Source organism: Canis aureus, chromosome 17 (genome assembly GCF_053574225.1).
Source record: "Canis aureus isolate CA01 chromosome 17, VMU_Caureus_v.1.0, whole genome shotgun sequence".
Taxonomy (NCBI): Eukaryota; Metazoa; Chordata; class Mammalia; order Carnivora; family Canidae; genus Canis; species Canis aureus.
In genome coordinates, this window is record NC_135627.1 from 51,921,081 (window position 1) to 51,944,304 (window position 23,224).

General features: G+C 38.1%; 1 protein-coding gene across 3 annotated transcripts in view; it reads left to right on the plus strand.

Moving 5' to 3' along the window:
• The window catches only part of WBP4 (WW domain binding protein 4), a 60,269-nt gene extending 37,442 nt beyond the window's left edge, over positions 1-22,827 (plus strand). The window contains exons 10-11 of one of the 3 annotated variants that reach the window (XM_077855518.1): positions 2,375-2,417; positions 22,468-22,598. In XM_077855518.1, coding sequence (XP_077711644.1) covers positions 2,375-2,417; positions 22,468-22,470 — 46 coding nt within the window. In that variant the 3' untranslated portion in view covers positions 22,471-22,598. Of the gene's footprint in view, positions 1-1,316; positions 1,441-2,374; positions 2,418-22,467 lie in introns of those variants that run through there. The other 2 variants (XM_077855516.1, XM_077855519.1) reach the window with 2 other exon arrangements.
• Positions 22,828-23,224: the final 397 nt, after the last annotated feature.

Sequence of the window (23,224 nt, forward strand, 5' to 3'; positions counted from 1 at the left end):
TCACAGTGGCTATAAGGGCTGTTGGGCTCTTCAGCAGTGCTTCTAAGTTTAGCAGATAGGGACTAGGGTAGACAGTGGTGGTAGCTGGATCTGGTGATGTGCACACAGCTGCCTGTGTAGTAGCCAACAGACATAGTGGTGGTGGCCAGATAGGCAGCAAGGGCTGGAGCCAAGTACAGCCTCATTGGTAGCTTTTGGGAGCTTGGCTGTCAAAATACTCCTGTGGCTATACAGTCTCCCTCTGTGAGGATCTACTGCAATGGAGGGTGGTGTCAGGGTTTGGACTAGGGGCATATAGGTAAACAGCTTGGGGAGGTAGCTGTAGGTGAACATGATCATGCAGACCAGTGCCAGAGATACGGCCTGATTCAGATCCAGACTTGTACCCCAGCAGCAGGGTGGCTGTTAGCATGATTTCCTATGTGGCATTATCTACACCCATCCTCAATGTGCACACTGCAATAGAGGCTGGTAATGAGCATCAGGGTGGTGGCATTTAAATGCACAGCTAGTCCTAAGCGTACAAATTAACAGTGGGGGATGACCCACAGACCTTGCTGCCAGGCTCTGGCAGAGACAGAGATGAAGGGACTCAGGCATTTGGAATCAGGAAAAGCTAATACCTGTTGGGCAGAATACCTGGTGAAATCTGCAGGAAGTCTGGAATAGTTGTGCTGTCTGTTGGTTCCTTTTTCAGTGGCAAAAGCTGCTGAGTTTCTAGAGTACATCACTATGAACCACAGTCACTCCTGCTGCGTGACTGCCCTTAAGAGATCCTACTTTTCTTCCTTGTTCCTAGTGATCTCTGTACATCTCAGCTTGCCAGTATTAAAGCAAAACTGAAATGGGACTTTCTTACAGTGCCCCCAAAGGCTAGTTAAGCTAGTCACTCACTCTACTTGTCTTATCCTGGTGAAGGGGGAACTCTTTCTTTCTATCTGGGAAGTTTCCTTTTGGCTCTGGGCAGTGTTGCCTTGGTAGATGAGGTGATGCAGATGAAATGAAGTTGTCTTTCTTCTCTTTTGTAGTTCGCAGGGTTTTTTATGTTGCTGAAATATCTTAGGATTCCAGAGCTCTCCCAGGACTGTTTTTCTTCACATATAACTCTCTAATTGTTGATCATTTTGTGGGGTATGGAGGCTTGGGTTTCTACTAAAGGATTTTTTTAAATTTGTTTTTACTTAATCAGCTCGATTTTGTCTGTTTTATTACACTTCCATTTATTAATGGGTTTTCTGCTTATCCATTTCTCTTTATTTTCATAATTTTGTTACCCTGACTTTTCTTAAGTTCCTTTATTTTTGTTCTTTCTTCAGATGAACACTTCGACTGTTGAGAGGACACGAGGAAGTGATGTTGTTGTTTCTTAACAAACATAATTAAAGTAGTTTGGTCTCTGAATATAGTTCTGGCTATATATCACATAAACTCTGAATGAAAGTTCCTTGATTTCATTGTTTTTATTTTTTTATTTTTATTTTTTAAAGATTTTATTTATTCATAGAGACAGAGAGAGAGAGGCAGAGACACAGGCAGGAGAAGCAGGCTCCATGCAGGGAGCCAGACGTGGGACTCGATCCCAGGTCTACAGGATCAGGCCTGGGCCGAAGGCGGCGCTAAACCGCTGAGCCACCCGGGCTGCCCGATTTCATTGTTTTTAGAACAATTTAGCATTGTATTTTCGCTTAGTTTTTCATTTGATGGTTTTTATTAACCTTAAAAATAAAACTGCCAGGGGCACCTGGGTGGTTCAATCAGCTAAACACAGACTCTTGATTTTGGTCATGATCTCAGATTTGTGAGATTGAGCCCCACATCAGACTCTGCACTGAAGAATGAAGCCTACTTAAGATTCTCTCTCTCCCTCTTCCATGCTCCCTCCTGCCTATAAGTGCATGCTCTCAATCAGTCAGTAAGTCTGCCAGTTCTTTTACCAGCAAAAACGGGTTTATTCAGGAATAGCAGAGAACTGCAATCCAGGACAAGCAAACTATGGCAAAACTATAGGCAAATCCGGGTCACCCAGGTGGCTTAGCGGTTGAGCATCTGCCTTCAGCTCAGGGTGTGATCCTGGAGTCCCAGGATCTAGTTCAACATTGGGGTCCCCACAGGGAGCCTGCTTCTCCCTCTGCCTGTGTCACTGCCTCTTTCTCTCTCTCTCTGTGTGTGTGTCTCTCATGACTAAATAAAATTTTTAAAAAATAGACTAATCCACAGAACAAAAGAGAGAAACACTCTTTTATAGAGGAAAGGGGGATATAGGGAAGGCTATTATAAACAAAATAGGTCCATTGGAATAAACTGGGAACATGAAGTGTAGTGGCTTTTAATTGCCTGCATTGTGATGGTCTCTTATTGGCTGGGCTGTTTGCAGGGGCAGGAGTGAAGAAGAGCCTTCTTCCTGCTGGGATACTAAGGTGGGTCCTTGGTCTCTTCCTGTTGGGTTTGCAACTGAGGAATGGTAGGGTGTGAAAGCTCCCCCTGCTGGCCTCCTGACTCCATTCTAAATGAGGTTTCTGTTTATGACAATTTTCACATCCCCACCCCGGTTTTTTTTTCCCCCAATTCAAGACAGAAATGTATTTCCTCTTATATAATATGCAAAGATAGAAGGTGATGCAGAGCAGGTCTGTATCTGTATTCCATAAAGTCATTCAGTGATGCAGTTTCTTTCCATCTTGTTGCTCTGCCATTCTCCACAATGTTGTCTGTTGAATTGTCAAAGCTGGGTCACTGCCATATCCATGTTTCTACCCTCAGAAAGGAAAAAGAATGCTGGAAGACATAGCCAGTGTTTTAGGGCCAACATTCAGAAGACCCATAACTTGAACTTAGTTTACATGACTGCCCATACCTAACTGCAGGAGAGATTCCAAAAGGTAGTCTTGAGAAACCATGTGTCCAGCCATTGCCCTAATACTAGGGAAGAAAGGGAGAATGGATTTAAGGGATTAACACCAGTCTGCCACAAGATAACTAACCAACTGACTCTCGTTAGAAAGTTCAGGGATGTAGAGCTTCTGAATATTGAAGGGACAGTGAAGGAACCTGCAAAGGACAATGGTTGTTATAGAGGCTTCTGTTGTGGGGACAGTGAGGGGTCCAGGGCTCCTTGTAACATTGGTACTCCAATAAGTGATTCTAGTAAGCACTTCTAAAAGTAGAGGAGCAGTTGTACTCAGTGTAGGTTATCCAATTTGTAAATGAGCCAGGCTTCTGAAGCCTTTCTTCCTTAATGTTCACCACACAGCCTTGGATGAAGACTGTATCTGTGAGGCCTGAGCTCTCTTTTTGGGTTTTATTATTTTTTGTGTGTGTGCTTATTTCCTTTTCTGTTCCCCACCCCCTTTTCTCTTTTTTCATCATTGTAGGTATGCTCTTTATTCCCCAAACCCTGTTTTACCCATCACCTCATCCATCACCCCATACACCTGCCTTCTGGTAACCATCACTTTGTTTTCTATAGTTAAGATTCTTTTTCTTGATTTGTTTCTGTCTCTGTCTCTCCTTTTCTCCTTTTGCTCATTTGTTTTGTTTCTTAAATTCCACATGAGTGAAATCATGAGGTTTGTCTTTCTCTGACTGACTTATTTCACTTAGCATGATACTGTCTAGCTCCATCCATATTGTTGCAAGTGACAATATTTCAGTCTTTTTTATTGTCAAATAATATTCCAATGTGTGTGTATCATATTGTCTTTATCCATTAATCTATCACTCAGCACTGGGCTGCTTCCATAATTTGGCTATTGTAAATAATGCTGTAATAAACATAGAAGTGCATGTATCCCTTTGGGTTAGTGTTTTTGAATTTTTTTGGTAAATACCCAGTAGTGTGATTGATTACTGCAACCTAGGGAAGTTCTGTTTTTAATTTTGTGAGGAACTTCTGCACTGGTTTCCACAGTGGCTGAACCAATTTGCATTCCCATCAGCAGTGTACAAGGGTTCCTTTTTCTCCACATCTCACCAATACCTGTTCATTTCTTGTGTTTTTTATTTTAGCCATTCTGACAGGTATGTGGTAATACCTCTTAGGTGTTTCCTTTTTTTTTTTTTTTTTAGATTTATTTATTTAATTAATTTTTTTGTTTATTATTCTTCTAAGATTTTATTTATTTGAGCACAAGCAGGAGGAGAGGCAGAAGGAGAAAAAAAGGGAGAAGCAGACTGTCTGCTGAACAGGGAACTTAGGTGGGGTTCGATCCCAGGCCCCTGGGATCACCCAAGCTGAAGCCAGACACTTAACCAACTGAGCCACCCAGCTGCCCCTTAAGATAGATTTATTTTAGAGAGAGTGTGTGCATCCCAGACTCTCTGATGAGCAATGAGCCCTAGTCCCAGGACCCTGAGATTATTACCTAAGTTGAAATCAAGAGCTGGCTGCTTAACCAACTGAGCCATTTTTAGGTGCTCCACTCTCCTTGTAGTTTTGATTTGCATTTCCATGATGATGTGATGTTGAGCATCTGTTCATATGCCATGTGTATGTCTTCTTTAGAGAAATATCTATTCATGTCTTCTGCTCATTTTAATTGGATTGTTTTTTGGATATTGAGTTTTATAAGTTCTTTTGCTTTTATTTCCCTTGCCTTAGGAGATGTATCTAGAAGTTGCTTTGGCTGATGTTGGAGAAATTACCATTTGTGCTCTCTTCTAGGATGATTATAATCTCAGGCCTCATATTTAGGTCTTTAATCCATTTAGGGGTTTAGTGGTGGTGGGTTTTTTGTTGATTGATTGATTGATGCATTTATGCCCACTGTGGAGCCCAGTGCACAGCTTGAACTCAAGACCCTATTTAGGTCTTTAATCCACTCTGGGTTTTTTTGTTATTGCTGCTGCTTATATTTGTTTTATAAGGAGGCTTTATGCCCAGCATGGACCCCAGTGCAGGGGCTTGAATTCATGACCCTGAGATGAAGACCTGAGCTGAGATCAAGACTTGGACACTTAACCAACCAAGCCATCCAGGCACCCCATTTAATCCATCTTGAATTTATTTTTCTGTATGGTGTAAGAAAGTGATCCAGGTTTTTTGCACATAGCTGTCCAGTTTTCCCAATACCATTTGTGGAAAAGACTATCTTTTTCCCATTGTATATTCATTCTTAATTAATCAAAGATTTGGGATCCCTGGGTGGTGCAGCGGTTTAGCGCCTGCCTTTGGCCCAGGGCGCGATCCTGGAGACCCGGGATCGAATCCCACATCGGGCTCCCAGTGCATGGAGGCTGCTTCTCCCTCTGCCTATGTCTCTGCCTCTCTCTCTCTCTGTGTGACTATTATAAATAAATAAAAATTAAAAAAAAAAAGATTACTTGACCATATAATTGTGGGTTCATTTCTGGGTTTTCTATCCCATTCTATTGATCTCTGTATCTATTGCCAGTATCATACTGTTTTAATTACTACTGCTTTATAATGTAACTTGAAATCTAGAATTACATCTCCAGTTCTTTCTTTTTCAAGACTGCTTCGACTATTTGAGGTCTTTTTTGGTTCCGTACAATTTTAAGATTGTTCATTCTAGTTCTGTAGAAAATGCTATTGGTATTTGATCTGTAGATTACTTGGAGTGATACATTTTTTTAAATTTTATTTATTTATTCATGATAGAGAGAGAGGCAGAGACACAGGCAGAGGGAGAAGCAGGCTCCATGGAGGGAGCCTGACGTGGGACTCGATCCCGGGTCTCCAGGATCACTCCCTGGGCTGAAGGCGGCGCTAAACCTCTGAGCCACCCGGGCTGCCCTGATACAGACATTTTAACAGTATTTGTTCCTCCAACCCATTAGCATGGAATGTTTTTCCATTTCTTTGTGTTGTCTTGAATTTCTTTCATCAGTGTTTTATAATTTTCAGAGTACAGGTCTTTCATCTCTTTAAGCTTATTTCTAGATATCTTATTGTTTTTTGTGCAATTGTAATTGGAATTTTTTCTTCATTTCACTTTCTGCTGCTTCATTATTAGTGTATAGGAATGCAGCAGATTTCTGTACAATAATTTTGTATCCTGTGACTTTACTGACTTCATTTATCAGTTCTAGCAGTTTTTTGGTGGAATCTTTATGGATGCACGTGTGTGTGTGTGTGTGTGTGTGTTATATTATTTGCAAACACTGAGAGTTCTACTTCTTCCTTCCCAATTTAGATGCCTTTTATTTCTTTATGTTGTCTCATTGCTGTGGCTAGGATATGCTGAATAAAAGTGGTGAGATGGACATCCTTGTCACTTTGTTGACCTTTGGGGAAAAGCTCTCAGTTTTTCACTATTATTGTGATGTTGACTGTGGATTTTTCATGGAAGACTTTATTACCTTGAGTTATATTCCCTCTAGACTTACATTGAGGAGAGTTTTTATACATGAGTGAATGTTGTAAACTTTGTCAAATGCTTTTTCTACATCTACTGAAATGATTATATGCTTTTTATCCTTTGTCTTATTGATGTAATATATCATGTTGATTGTTTTGTTTTGCAAATATTGAACGACTCTTTCATTCCAAGAATAAATCCCACTTGATCGTGGTATATTTTTTTTATGTATTGTTGGAATCAGTTTTCTAATATTTTTCTGAGAACTTTTATATTTATATTCATGAAAGATACTGGTCTGTAGTTTTCTTTTTTTGTGTTGTCTGTATCTGGGTTTTGGTACTAGTGATACTGGCCTCATAGAATGAATTTGGAAGTTTTCTTTCCTCTTGCATTTTTTGGAATCGTTTGAAAAGAACAGGTAGTAACTGTTTTACTACCTACGTATTTAGTAGAATTTGCCTATTAAGCTCTCTGGTCCTGGACTTAGGTTTTTTGGGAGTTTTTTTATTAATGATTCAATTTTATTGTTTATGATCAGTCTTTTCAAATTTTCTATTCTTTCTCCTTCCTATCTCCTGGTAGGTTGTATGTTTCTGTGAATTTATCCATTTCTTCTAAGTTGTCCAGTTTGTTGGCATGTAAGTTTTTATGATATTCTGTTACAGCTGTTTTTATTTCAATGGTGTTGGTTTTTTCTCCTGTTTAATTATTGATTTTGTTTATTTGGGTCCTCTCCCCGTCTCTCGCTCTTTTTTTTTTTTTTCCTGATGTGTTTGGCTAGAGGTTTATCAATTTTCTTGACCTTTGTCTAAGAACCAGTTCCTGATTTCATTGACTTTTTTTTTTTTTTTTTTTTAGTTTCTATATAATTTATTTCTGTTTTCTTTATTATTTCCTTATTTGCTAGTTTGGGGTTTTGGTTCTTTTTCTAGTTCCTTTAGGTATATGATTAGGTTGTTTGAGATTTTTCTGACTTTTTGAAGTAGGCCTGTATTTGCTATAAACTTCCCTCTTAGAATAGCTTTTGCTGCATCCCAAAGATTTTGGACCATTGTGTTTTCATTTTCATTTGTTTCTTTGTAATTTTTTATGTCATCTTGATGTCTTAGTTGACCCATTCATTGTTTAGTAGCATATTTAACCTCCATATATCTGTCCTCTTTGCAGATTTTTTTTGCTTGTGGTTGATTTCTGGTTTCATAGTGTTGTATTCAGAAAAGAAGCATAGTGTGACTTCAATCTTTTTCAATTTGTTGAGACTTGTTTTGTTGCCTAATATATTATCTCTTCTAAACAAAACAAAATATAAAGCCACTATTTCCTTGTTAATTTTCTATTTGGATGATCTATCCATTGACACAAGTGGTGTGTTCAAGTGCCCTACTTAAGGGGCATCTGGGTGGCTCAGTTGGTAAAGTGTCTGCCTTCAGTTCAGGTCACAGTTTCAGGGTCCTGGATTGAGCCCTTGTCGGGCTCTCTGCTCATGGGGAGGTCAGCTGTTCCCTCTCCCTCTGTGCTCACTCAATCTTGTTCTCTCTCAAGTAAATAAAATCTTTAAAATAAAGTGCCCTACTTAATGTATTACCTTCAGTTATTTCCTTTTTTTATTAACTATTTTATGTTTTAGGTGTATAAATATTTACAATTGTTATATCTTGTTGATTGTTCCTTTATTATTATATAGCATCCTTCTTTGTCTGCTGTTACACTCTTTGTATTAAAGTCGATTTTGTCTTACACAAGTATTGCTACCCTGACTCGCTTTTGACATCCATTTGCATGAAAGATGGTTCTCTATTCCCTTACATTCATTTTGCAGATATCTTGGGCTTTTAAAATGAGTCTCCTGTAGGCAACCTATAGATAGGGTTTGTTTTTTTATTCACTCTGTCACCCTATGTCTTTTGATGGGAGCATTTAGTCCATTTACATTCAAAGTAATTATTTATTGATAGGTATGTATTTACTGCCATTTTGTTACTTGTTCTGTGGGTTTTTTTATAGATTTAGTCTGTTCTTTTTTTTGCTCTCTGTCATGGCTTACTTATATTGGCTTTCTTTAGTAATATACTGAGATTCTTTTCTCTTTATTCTTTGCATATCACTGGTTTTTGATATATGCTTATCATTAGGTTTGTATATAACATCTGCATATATAGGCTGTATCAGTTCATGGTCATTTAAATTTGAACCCATTTCTTACCTGTCTCTCCCCACATTTAAGTATATGGTGTCATATTCATCTTTTTATTTTGTGAATCCTTTGGCTGATTTTTACAGAAATATTTACTTTTATACTCTCACTTGTGGTCTTTCCTTTCCAGTTAGAGAGGCTCCTTTATTACTTCTTGTAGGGTTGGTTTGGTGGCCATGAACTTTTTTGTTTTTGTTTGTCTGAAAATTCTGTCTCTCCTTCTCATCTAAATGGTAGCCTTGTTGGATAGCATATTCTTGACTGCCTGCAGATTTTTCCCTTCTAACACTTTGAATATATCATATCACTCCCTTCAGACCTGGAAAGTTTCTGTTGAAAATCCACTGATAGCCTTATGAGGTTTCCCTTGTATGTAACTGTTTTCTTTTCTCTTGCTGCTGTTTTTCCTTTAATGATACTTTCTGCCATTTTAATTACTATGAGTCTTGGTGTGTGGACCTCCTTGAGTTGAATTTTTGGGGAGCTCTCTGCTTCCTGGATCTGGATATCAGTTTCCTTCCCCAGATTAGGGAACTTTTCAGCTGTTATTTTTTCAAATAAATTTTCTGCCCCTCTTCTCTTTTTCTTCTGAGTTACATATAATGCAAATATTATTACACTTGATGGAATCACTGAGTTCCCTAAGACTGTTCTTAATTTGAATAGTTTTTTTTCTTCTCCTTTTCTCAGATTACCTTCCATTACTCTCTTTTTTTGGGTCAGTTATTTCTTCCTCTACTTCATCTAGCCTGCTATTTATTCATCAGGTGTATTTTTAATTGCATATATTGTGTCCTTGATCTCTGGTTATTTTTAATCTCTGTGTTAGGGTCTCATTGATATTTTCCACTCTTCTCAAGTCCATTGAGTATCTTTATGATAATTAAATTCTCTATCAGGCATATTCTGTCCATTTTGTTTAGCTCTCTCATTGTGGTTTGGGTCTGTTCTTTCATGTGCAAAGTGTTTCTGTTCTCATTTTCTCTGAATTTCTGTGTGTGTTAGGAAGGTCAGCTACTTCCTGCTTTTTTTTTTTTAAGATTTTATTTACTTATTCGTGAGAGACATAGGCAGAGGGAAAAGCAGGCTCCCTGGGAAGAGCCTGATGTGGGTACTCAATCCTGGGATCATGCCCTGAACCAAAGGCAGATGCTTACCTACTGAGCCACCCAGGTGTCCCTACTTCTTGCTCTCAACACTAATAGTCTTATGAAGAAAAGTCCTATAGTGCTCTGCAATGCAGTGTTCCTATTCCCCAGGGCCTGGAGCATTGGGAAGTGTCTCTGTGTGTTCTCTGCTGTTGAGTCTTGACCTCTTTTGCCTTCAGTCCAACTGCAGAGGTTCTCTTTGGCTATTGTGGGCAGTGTTTGGTCTGCAGTAGGGGTGGGGTGCATTTTAACAAAGTGTGCGATAGCCTGCTTGCAAAATGAGACCTGCCTCCTGAAGGAACTGAGGTTTCACAAAACATGTGTTGAGAGATGTAGTGTTGGCAGGGTTTGCGCCAGACTTCTCAGGGATGGGACCTCCTTCTCTTGTACAGAGTTAAGTGTTACTGGGAAGGGAGATCCACTGAAGCATGGGGTTAGGGGGTGGGCAGCAGGGCTTGGTGTAAGCAAGTTAGGTAATGAGTGTTGGCTTCACTGGTTCCCATAGGTGGCCATTGTTTATATGGAGGGGAGGACAGAGCAGGGAAGGGAAATGGCACCTGCCAGCTCCTTTATTCCTGGAGGAGCCCTGTGAGCCCTGTGTCTCTAGGCCACACTGAAAAGAGCACATCACTCTCCCTTCTGTTTGCTCTCCGTGTTTTTCAAACTGCTGGTTCGGTGCTCTATCTGCTTATGCTGTTTGTTGTGCTGTCTCGGTAAGGGTATGGACTGAGCTTCCTAACACCCTCTGCACTACCCAGAGCTGAGTCCTGCTTGGAACCAACTGTTAGATATCACTTGTCAGTTTTTCCAAATTATATTTGGGAGAACATCCTTTTGGACCTTGACAGAGGTTTGGCTGTTGATCTCCTGAGTGCAGCATTTTTGGCAGAAGAAATATCAGGTGGTTCCCTTTGGCCTCCAGGGAGTTAAGTCTGGAATGCCTAGGAACCTTAATAATAGCTAGAGCCACTGGCAAAACTATGACATCTAATACATTTTGGACACACAAGTCATTTTTAGTCTCATTGGAAGTAAGGACACCTTATGTTTTCATAATATTCCAAAGTCATGAGCTCTCCCCCAAGGTATACCAAGTGTCAGTATAAATGTTTGTACCTTTACCTTTGACTAAGGTACAAGCTCTAGTAAGGATGTATAATTCAGCCTCTTGGGCTAAAGTAGTCAAAGGTTAAAGGTGCCATCTCGATGACTTCAAAAGGAGTATCCAATAACATGCTAAGAACAGTATTTACCATTTTTATCCTTTAAATAAGAACTATCAATAAACCATGAAAAATATGCATTGGTTAAAGGAGTTTCCTATAAATTGTCACAGGGAGTCAAAAGGTGAGCTGTCAACATTAAGTAGTCCTAAGGGGTTTCATCCGTGAAGCAGGGGAGAATAGCAGGGTTAAGGTTATTGCAATGAGAAAGTTATATGAGGAGCAGTTAGCATGAGGATTTCATGAGGTCAGCAAGAGTGATGAGAATTCAGGATGGCTTCTGCTGTGTGTGGCACAAGGATTCTTAAAGGAAACCCACTATTTCTTCAATGGCCTTAACTAAAAAGGCAGTGGCAGTAATGGCTCTGAGACAAAAAGGCATATCCCCGTGCTCAGGGTCTAGTTGTTGGCTCTTAATAGCCTATGCGTCCATGAGAGTCTTCATATTCTAGGGTCAGTACTCCAACGGCAGTCTCTTCCTTCTTACATACAAAGGAAAAAAGGGAAGTTGATTATCAGGATGTCTGAGAGCAAGGGGCTTTATTTTTTATTAGGCTTTCAGTTCTCAAAGGCTGTATTATCCTTATCTTTTCAAATAATAGGGTTATGTTTGTCATTTTTTAATAAGGCCTATGAAGGTTGAGCCATAGTAAAGAAGTTTGGGATTCAATTTTGACAGTAGCCAGCCAGTCTAAGAAAGCTTTGTCACTGGTGCTTACTTTTAGGTTTGGGGAAATTCAGGATGCCTTGATGTCTACCTGGATCCAAATGTAATCCACCTTCTGGGATCAGGTGCCCTAACCTGAGTTTGAGCAAAACTGCAGTTTTTCTTTGGAAATTTTATGTCCCTTTAAGGCCAAAAGTTTTAATAAGTAAGTGCTGTCCTCTTGTGAAGAGGTTTAAAAAGGGGAGAAGTATATCTTCTACATTTTATAAATTAGAACCTATAGAAAACCTGATATCCAAATCAGCTTTTCTGTGAAAAGGAAGGACTATTTGAAACCTTTGGGGAATTCTGTCCAAGTGTAAAGCAAAAAGATACTGGCTCTTGCTATCAACTAGAATACTAAAATGCACTGCATAGATCAATTACAATGAAAAATTTTCTTTCAGTGGTAATGGATGTCAGTTGCACATGAGGGTTAGGAACAACAAGGTGTGCCAAGAGAGGGATAGCAATGTTATTTATTGCTCAGAGATCCTGGAAAAGCTTCCAGCCTCAGCCACTGGGTTTCCTCCGGTAAAATACGTATTACATGAGGCCTTGGGCCTTGTAATCTTGTGTTACGCATTTGACACCTGAAAGGGCTTCTTTACTTCTTGATTAATTATGAGATAAGGTTTTGAGGATTCTATTTGAATTTTAGTGGGAGGTGCACTTGGATTCTGCCAAAATCATTTGGGGATTTTGCCCCTAAAGAGGATGGTAGGTGATTCAATAGGAACAAATAAAACATGCCAAAGGTCATCTAATTCCCCTGTTGGCTATTCAAATTCTAGAATTATTTCCCTCTTTGGGGAGAAAGAAATTCTGGCGTAAGATGCTTTTCTAAGAAATTTAGGCCCAATAAATGAATAAGGGTGCAATAACTAAGGAAAAAAGAGCCTAGACAAAAGGGAATAGATTCAGAGACAGGAACTTGTTGCGGTTTATTAGAGATCTCCACTATTTGAACCATTTTACTACTATTATGAGGCAGGGATAGTGTGGTAGCAGTGGGCTGGATGACAAAGTGTAGCTCTGATGTCAATTTGGAGAGAGATTTGTTCCAATCTTGAGTGATTTCTCCAAGCTGATTAAGAGGAAAGAGCCCCTGCAGTTCCTTAGAGCCCCGTCATTGGGAAATTAAGAGGTCATTAAAAAGACTGACTAGAGGGCTGAAAGTGCCTGGAGAGCTTAAATTTATAACCTTTTTGTTCTTTTCAGCTGCCTTGGCTCTTTGCAATAATAGCAGAAACTAGGTTTTTTGGTTTTGTGTTTAAGGGCCTTCATTTGCTGGAGTTGAAAATTGATAATCTTAGCAGGCTTTTAGGTGACTCACCTAGGATGTGAGCAAGCTGGTTTGCTATATTCACTAAATCTGGAGTGGCAATTTACCATTTCATCCTGATCTAAAGGAGAAATTCCCAAATTGGAACATTAATAAACATAGAGTTAAATGCTACCTGGGTGGACTCAACATCTAAAGAAAAGATCAGAATTTTCTTTAAGGACAGTTGGTGTCAATTGTAATCGTCATGAATGGGTTCGTCAAGCATTTGTGTGCAAGCCTGAGTTTTATTTCAGACAGTGAGCTTAGGAAATGCTACTGTAATTGCTTGGTGGAGATTTCCAACAAGTGTTCTATCATCTTACCAAAGGTTAGAGGTTTGTTTTTCAGGATGTTCTCTAGCTAGTTTCATCCAGTGTTTGGCCTGGTTCTCACCAACAAGCCCATGGGATAATTGATATTCAAACTTACCATCTTGGTTTCTCATGCTATATTTTTATAACTATGCTGTATTTTTCAGCAAACTTATTGGGACCCTCAGTCACTTTAGGAAACTCATTAACCATGGCTTACGATTGAGCCTTAGTCCACAGACCGTAGGGTTTATTTAGGTCTTCAGAAAACTTAACTTTAAAGAAGCAGGTTTTAATAGGTTCAGGAGAGGAAGGAGCAGAGAGATGAGTAGGAAAAGGCAAGTTCAGCAGAGAGAATAGACAAAAATGGTATCAGAGGTGGGGCCTGAGTACAAAATGGGTGCAGATGGAGGGAGGGAGAAAAGAGCCTCAGAAGCCATTTTGATGTCTTTCAGTTGTTTGCCTCAGTTGAATCAGAAATAGCTTTTTTTTTGGGGGGGGGGGGACACACCTCAATCCTGAAAACATCTGGAAGCCCCAAGGTACTATTTAAAATAGGCATCCCAGGGGCACCTGGGTGGCTCAGTGGTTGAGCCTCTACCTTCAGGTCAGGTCATGATCCCGAGGTCCTGGGATTGAGTCCTGCATCGGGCTCCCTGCTCAGCAGAGGCCTGCTTCTCCCTCTTCCTAGGTCTCTGCCTCTCTCTGTGTATCTCTCATGAATAAATAAATAAAATCTTTTAAAATAAAATAAGCATCCCAGAGATGAAGAATTTGCCCAACAAAGTTAAAGGAATTCATGACCACTAAACTAACCCTACAAGAAATTTTAAAGGGGACTTTTTTTTAGTGGAAAGACCATAAGTAGGAGTAAGAAAAGTAGGAAACAAACGATATTTTATATCTATAAAATCAGTCAAGGGATTCACAAAATAAAAGAATGTAAATTATGAAAGCATATACCTCAAATGTAGGGGGGGAGAAGGTTAAAGAATAGGTTCAAACTTAAACGACCATCAACTAAATATAGATTGCTGTATGCAGAAGATGTTATATTTAATGGTAACCACAATTCAAAAACCAGTAAAAGATATATAAAGAATAAAGAGAAAGGAACCCAAGTATATCACTTAGGCCACTAATCAGAGAAGGAAAAAGAGAAAGGAACAGAAAAGAACTACAAAAACAACCATAAGACAAGTAACAAAATGGCAATAAATACCTATCAATAATAACTTTGAATGGCAATGGACTGAACACTCCAATCAAAAGACAGTATTGGAATGGATAAAAAGCAAGACTTATCTATATGCTGCCTACAAGAGACTCATTTCAGACCTAAAAACACCTTCCAAATGAACACAAGGGAATGAAGAAACATCTCTCATGAAAATGGATATCAAAAGAAAGCCCAAGTGGCAAAATACCCTTTTCTTTAAGACAAAATAGACTTTAAAACAAAGATTATAACAAGATACAAAAAAGGACATTATATAATAATAAAGGGGACAATAAGATATAGGTTGTAAATATTTGTGCATCCAACATAGGAGTACCCAAATACATAAAACATTAAATAACCAACATAAAGGAACTGATCAACAGTAATACAATAATAGTAAAGGACTTTAACACCCCACTCAGAGTGATGGACACATCATACAAACAAAAAATCAACAAGGACATTGGCTTTGAATGACACATTGGACCAGATGGATCTAACATACATTCAGAACATTCCATCCTAAAACAGCAAAATATACATTCTTTTCAAGTGCACATAGCTCTCCAGAACAGATCATGTATTAGGCCACAAAACCAGTCTCAATGAATTGAAAAAAATTGAAGTCCTACCATTCATCTTTTTTTGAACACAATAATATAAAACTAAAAATCAACCTTAAGAAAAAAGTCTAGAAAGAAGACATTTACATGGAGGCTAAATAACATGCTACTAAACAATGAGTGGATCAACCAAGAAATCAAAAAGGACATTAAAAATTACATGGAAACAAAGGAAATGAAAACACAATGGTCCAAAATCTTTGGAATACAGCAAAAGCTATTCTAAGAGGGAAGTTTATTGCAATACAGGCCTACCTCAAGAAGCAAAAAAGTCTCAACTTAACATTATACCTAAAGGAACTAGAAAAAGAAGCACAAACAAAACCCAAACCAGCAGAAGGAAGAAACTATAAGTATTAGAGCAGAAATAAATGAAATAGTAACTAAAAATACAGAACAATGACCTAGAGCTGGTTCTTTGAAAAGATCAACAAAATTAATAAGCATTGACCCAGATTTGACAAAAAGAGAGAGGACTCAATCAGGAATGAGGAAAAATAACCAACACTACAGAAATATACAGGATTTTAAGAGAATATTATGAAAAATTATATGCCAACAAATTGGACATCCTAGAAGAAACACACAAATTTCTATAAACATTTACCTTCCAAAAACTATCAGGAAGAAATAGTAAATTTGAACAGACCAATTACAAGGAATGACATTGAACCAATAATCAAAATACTCCTCACAAACAAAAGTCCAGAACCAGATGCCTTCAGAGGTGAATTCTACCAAACATTTAAAGAATTAACTCCTTATCAGTCTTCTCAAACTATTCAAAAAATTAGTAGTTGGAGAAAAAGGTTCTATAGTCTTTCTATGAGGCCAGAATTTCCTGGACTCCAAAACCAGATAAAGACACTATAGAAAAAGAAAAAAAAAAATTATAGGCCAGGATCTCTGACAAACAAAAATTCAAAAATGCTCAACAAAATATTAGCAAACTGAATCCAACAATATATTTTAAAAAGCATTCACAATCAAACGGGATTTATTCTAGGGATGCAAGAGTGGTTCAGTATTCCCAAATCAGTCAACATGATACATCACATCAACAAGGGAAAGGATGAAAAGCATATGATCATTTCGATAGATACAGAAAAAGCATTTGACAAAGTACATCATTCATTCACAATAAAAACCCTCAACAAAGCATAAGGTTTAGAGGGACATACTTCAACATGATAAAGGCCATATACGAAAAACCCACAGCAAACATTGTACTTAATGGTGAAAAACTAAGCTTTTCCCCTAAGATCAGGAACATGACAAGGATGTCCACTCTCACCACTTTTAGTCAACATAGTATTGGTCCTAGCCACAGCAACCAGACAACAAAAACAAAAAACATCCAAATTGGTAAAGAAGTAAAACATTCACCTATTTACAGATGAGTTGATACTGTATGTAGAAAACCCTAAAGACTCTGCCAAAAAAGTACTAGAATTGATAAATGAATTCAGTAAGGTTGTAGAATACAAAATCAGTATACAGAAAATCAAGGCACCTCGCTAGCTTAGTCAATGAAGTATGTGACTCTTGATCTCAGGGTTGTGAGGTCAAGCTCCATGTTGGGTGTGGAGCCTACTTTAAAATTTTTTTTCTCTTTTCAGAAGTCTGTTGTATTTTTTTTAAAACTTTTTACAAATTTTATTTATGTGACAGAGCACAAGCAGGGGAAACAGAAGGCAGAGGGAGTAGCAGACAGAGGGAGAGGCAGGCTCCCCCTGAGCAAGGAACCCAATGCGAGACTCAATCCCAGGAATCTAGGATCATGACCTGAGTCAAAGGCAGACACTTAACTGACTAAGCCACTCAGTCACTTCATCCATTGCATGAGAAATTAAGGGGGAAAAGCCTTTTACAGTTGCACCAAAAATAGTAAAAACCTAACAAACTGGATGCAGGAGGTGAAAGACCTAAACTCTGAAAACTAAGAAACACTGATGAAAGAAACAAGACAATACAAATGGAAACATACTCCATTCTCATGGATTTGAAAAATATTGTTAAAATGTCCATACAACAAAAGAAACCTAGATATAATGCAATCTCTATCAAAATACCAACAGCATTTTTCAAAAAACTAGAACAAATAATACTACAATATGTATGGAATCAGTTAAAGACCTCAAATAGCCAAAGCATCTTGAAAAAGAACAAAACTAGAAGTATCACAACCACAGATTTCAAGTTACACTGCAAAACTATAGTAATCAAAACAGTATGGCACAAATATAAACAGGTGGATCAATAGAACAGAATAGAGAACCCAGAAATAAATCCATGATTATGTGGTTAATTAATCTTCGAGAAAGGAGGCAAGAATGTGCAATGGGAAAAAGTCTCTTCAACAAATGGTGTTGGGAACACTGGACAGCTACATATAAAAGAATGATACTGGACTACTTTTTTACACCATACACAAAAATTAAACTCACAAAGGACTAAAGACCTGAAACTATAAAAATCCTTGAGGAGAGCACAAGCAGTAATTTCCCTGACATCAGCTATAGCAGTATCTTTCTAGGTATGTCTTCTGAGACAAATGAAACAAAAAACTTTGGGACTGCACCAAAATACAAAGTTTCTGCAGGGACACCTGGTGGGTGGCTTACTAGTTGAGCGTCTACCTTTGGCTCAGGTCATGATCCTGAGGTCCTGGGATCGAGTCCCACATTGGGCTCCCCACAAAAAGGCTGCTTCTCCCTCTGCCTATGTCTCTGCCTCTCTCTGTCTCTCATGAATAAATATTTTTTTAAAATTAAAAATAAAATACATTTCTGCACAGCAAAGGAAGCAGCCAAGAAAAGGAAAAGTCAGCATACTGAATGGGAGAAGATATTTGCAAATGACACATCTGATAAAAAGTTAGTGTCCAAGTATACAAAGAACTTATACAACTCAACAAAACAAATATTCTGATTTAAAAAATGGGCTTAAGACAGGAACAGACATTTCTCCCAAGAAGACATACAAACACTAACAGACACATGGAAAGATGCTCAACATCACTTATCAGAGTATTGCAAATCAAAACCGCAGTATCTCACACCTGTCAGAATGGCTAAAAACAAAAACACAAATATAGTAAGTGTTAATGTGGATATGGAGAAAAAGGAATCCCCCTTGCGCTGTTGGTGAGAATGCAAACTGGTGCAGCCACTGTGGAAAACAGTATGGAGGTTCCTCAAAAAATTAAAAATAGGGGGATCCCTGGGTGGCTAAGCGGTTTGGCACCTGCCTTTGGCCCAGGGCGTGATCCTGGAGTGCCAGGAATGAGTCCCACATCGGGCTAAGCATGGAGCCTGCTTCTCCCTCTGCCTGTCTCTGCCTCTATCTCTGTGTGTGTCTCTCATGAATAAATAAATAAAATCTTTAAAAAATTAAAAACGGAACTACCATATGATCCACTGATTCCACTACTGGATATACACCAAAGAATACAAAACCACTAATTCAAAAAGATGTATGCACCCCTATGCTTATTGCAGCATTATTTATAATAGCCAAACTATGGAAGCAGTGCAAGTGTCCATCAGGTGAATGGATAAAGAAAAGGTTCTATATACATACAATGGAATATTAGCCATAAAAAAATGAGATCCTACCATTTGCAACAATGTGGGTGGATCTACAGGGTATACAATGCTAAGTGAAATAAGTCAGAGAAAGGACACATATACAATTTCACTCATATTTGGAATTTAAATGAATGAGGAAAAAAGAAACAAACAAAAAAACAGACTCTGAACTATAGAGAGCAAACTAATAGTTACCAGAAGGGATATGGGGGGAGGAGGGAAGACAAATGTATTAAATAGGTAAAGGGGCTTAAGGGTACATGTGTCTGATGGGCACTGTGTAATGTACAGAACTGTTGAATCACTATATTATACACCTGAAACTAATAGAACACTATATGTTAACTGTATTGGAAGTAAAGTTTTTTAAAAACTTTTCAATAAAAAATAAAATAGAATAAAATAAAATAGGCATCCTAATCCATTGTTTGTGCTTTGTTTTTCTACCAGTCACAGCCTTCTAATTTAATTTTGAGTAAAACAAGTTTGGGAATTTCAAAGTTCCCCATAATGCCATTGAAGTTCAAAATTACTTTTGGTTAAGTTGAGCCACTTAGTTATAAAATGTGCATGCATAGGGATAATAGATTTTAAACATAAAACAAGCTAGAAAAAAAAAAAAAAGAAAAAGCTAGAGTCCCAGATAGGTGGGAGGGGATGGGGGGGGGGCACCTTCAAGTATTTTTATGACAGGGCTCCCATTTCTTAGAGACTTTTCCCTAGAGCAGAGAAAATTTCCAAACAGCACAGTTTCAACAGGAACAGTCTGGTTCCAAAAAGGCATCAGACGGAAGGCTAGAACAGTTTCAGTAGGCACAATCTGGTTCTAGACTAGAGTTTTGCCAAAGACCCACACAATTTTATCAGGAACAGTCCAAGTCCTAAAAGGAGTTAGACAAAGGCCAAATAATCTCAGAGATTAAAACAAAACAAAACACCAAACAAAAAAACTGAAGACCTTAAAACAGAATTCCAAATGAAACCTGGGGAACTTGAACACATTAGCATGGAGCTCAAAATCCAGGAGAAAACTCACCTTCAAATTCTAGGGTTGGTGAGAAAGCACAAAACCAGTTGGCTCTGTAGGTACTATCATCTCTTTGCTTATTAGCCACAGTTGCTGAGGGTCTTCACTGGATCCCATTTCTTCTAAGTGTTAACCGTAAAAATAAAACTGCCTCTTATTTTACTGCAAAAACACATTTCTTCAGGAATAGCAGAGAATTGCAGCCCAGGACAAACAAGATAGGGTGAAGCCATAGGCAAGTCTAAAGGAGGAAGAAGAGGAATGCCCTTTATAGAGAGAGGAAAGTGGGGTGTTGGGAAGGTTGTTACAAACAAAAAAGTTCATTGGAGGAAACTGGAAGTACAGTGGCTTTTCATTGGCTAAGATCTGACTGTCTCTCATTAGCTGGATTGTTCCTGGGGGAGGAGGAAAGCCTTTCTTCGTCCTGCTGGGATAGCAAAGTAGTATCCATGTACAAGGTCCCTCTCCTGTTGGGTCTGGAATTGAGGAGTGATAGGATGTTGAGAGCTTGCCCTGCTGGCCTGGCTCCATTCTGAATGAGGTTTCATTTATTGATTTTCACATTTTTAATTCTACACGTGGGTGGGGAGGGTTTTTTAAAATTTTTCTACCTTTGTTACATTGTTTTTGGGTATTATAACCTTTACAGTTCTTACATTTTGAATTTGGAAATGATTATGGTTTTGTGAAAGTACTTGTATAATTATTTTTTATAACTTGTTCCAAAGTTATTTGAAAAGGCATTTCTCTGTAAGATATTTACTTGCAGGCTTTTGCCTTTTCTTTCAAATACAAACTTCTGTTAAATATGTTGGCAGATTGAACACCAATAAAAAATAAATTTATATTTAAATAAATAAGTCATATCCTACTTAACTGCCACTTTTGTTAACTTCCACCTAGAAGTTCCTAGAACCATCATTTCAAAGATAGAACCCGTCTCTATTTTATCTTTCCTATATTCCCACTTAAGAAGCAATACTACAGCTTGATCACGCTATCAGCATAAAGCACCAAGATTCAAGTGAAATACATTAAGTCTCACATCAAATTTTCTTGGATACAAGTTCATTTTTTCAGTGACCAAACCCTACTGCTCTTCATTCCTCAAATGTTTCTCTCCTTGATTAATAAAATTTCTTACTTTCACTTGGAAGCAGAGTGGTCTACAAGAAAGAATAGAAGTTTTAGGTCAGATAGACCTGGATTTTAATCCAAGCTCCACCACTTATGTAACAGTTTGGTTGACCAAGTTATTTAACCTCTTTAAACCTCAGTTTCCTCTCCTATAATAAAAGAATAAAAAGCCAAGAATTAATACTCCCATCAGTTGCAGGGGCTACTAGCCTTCTTAGGAAAAGCAGTCAGAGAAAATAGGAAGGTAGGAAAAGAAGACAAAAACAGCATTTAACTAGGAGTTTTAATACAGTAAATAAAAGTTTTAGAAGACATGTTTTCAAAAGAAATCAGATTTAAGAACTGTTCCAGTGAGAATTCCTATTTCCTGCATCCCCTCATCAGATTTTTGAGGAAATGTTTATTGCATTATGACCTTAGATAAATCAAGTGTTTTATGATGCAGAAGTTTTGTTTTAGTTTCAGCTGCCTGTTACTAGTTTGAAATGTTATCTTTGTGCTTACATTCTCTGTTTTTGTTGCAATTCTAGCAAATTCCCAAAATGTATTTACATTAAAAAAAAAAAAAAAAATAGGGGCACGCCCGGCTGCTGTAGTTGGTGGAGCATGTGACTCATGATCTCGGGGTTGTGAGTTCAATCCACACGTTAGGTTTAGAGGTAATTTTTTTTTAAGTTTTTATTTTTAAGTAATTACTATGCCTAGAAACCTACTTTTTAAAACGTGTTTTTATCCATGTATATGTAGGATGGGAATAAAAGATCTTGCAGTACTCTTGCTATAGATCTTTCTACATTGTCTGAGAGGGAAACAAGTTTGTTACCATGTACTTTTAAGATAATTGAACTGAATAGGCATATGTTAAGTGTTAAGTCTTAACCAACACAAACAAATGGAACGATATTCTATGCTCATGGGTTGGGAGAATTAATATTGTTAAAATGTCCATACTAGGGATGCCTGGGTGGCTCGGGTTGAGCGTCTGCCTTCAGCTCAGGGCGTGATCCTGGGGTCCTGGGATCCAGTCCCGCATCAGGCTCCTATGGGGAGCCTGCTTCTCCCTCTGCCTATGTCTTTGCCACCCTACCCCCCACCTCCGCCGTGTCTCTCATTAATAAATAAGATCTAAAAAAAAAAAAAAAAAAAGTCCATACTACCCAAAGCAATCTACAGATACAGTGCAACCCCTATCAAAATACCAACAGCATTTTATATAGAACTAAAACAAATAATACTATAATTTGTATGGAACTGAATAGCCAAAGTAGTCTTGAAAAAGAAGAACAAAGCTGGAGATCTCACAACCCCAGATTTCAAGACTTCTGCAAAGCTGTAGTGATCAAAACACTATGGTACTGGCACAAAAATAGACACACAGATCAATGGAACAGAGTAGAGAACCCAGAAATAAACCCATGTTTATATGGTCAGTTAATCTACAGCGATCCTGACTAGGTAAGCTTTTGGTTTAAGTGATAGACGCTTTAAAAAAAAGGTTATTAATTCAAAGATTCCCAGGAAGGTTTTACCTGCCAAGCTGTGGGAAGGGCAAGAGGGCCTTTGGTGGACTCCGAGGTTATGTAAAAGTTTGTTTTTTATGTCTGTCAAATAATAATTGTACTTGCACTTTCTCTTTCAGTGAGGAGGTAGATTTGGAACTTCCAAGCAGTGAAAATGAATATGTATCAACTTCAGAACCTGATATTGGTGGGCAACCCAAAGTGGTATTTAAAGAAAAAACAGTTACTTCTCTTGGAGTCATCGCAGATGGAGTAGCCCCAGTCTTTAAAAAGAGAAGAATTGAAAATGGGAAGTCTCGAAATTTAAGGCAACGAGGTGATGATCAGTAATTGTAAAAAGAGCTTTTTGTACCTGCTTTGTGGACAGCTTGGAGATTATACATCTTGAAGCTCCTCTGTGTTTAAATGCTAAATATTTAGATTTATTCTAAATGTATTTTATGTGAATCTAAAATAAATCTTTTTTCATGTGAAACTTATTTTTGCTCCTAAAATGGAAGCCTACCACATTTCATTGTAATACAGTGTATTATGTTCAGTGTCTAAAAGTTGCTAATTACGTCATAATATAAGATGCTATGTATCTGTTATTTACAACATGGAAAAGCAAGGCCTTTATTCCATTCTTACTCAAAAGCACATTCTTATCCTGCACTGAAAACGCATTACTTTTGCACACTGATAGTAACTTATCCAAGAAATAAGAATCAGACCACATAAGAGATGATTCACAGGCCCATGATGATTCAGTTCTGAGGATCCTGTCAGAAGGCTGATGGACAAAGTGTACGTACATGTGTTAGCTTACCATACTGAATTTAAGGTCAAGGGCCAAAGACCAGGACTGCTACTCAGGTACTTCAAATGCAGTGCTTA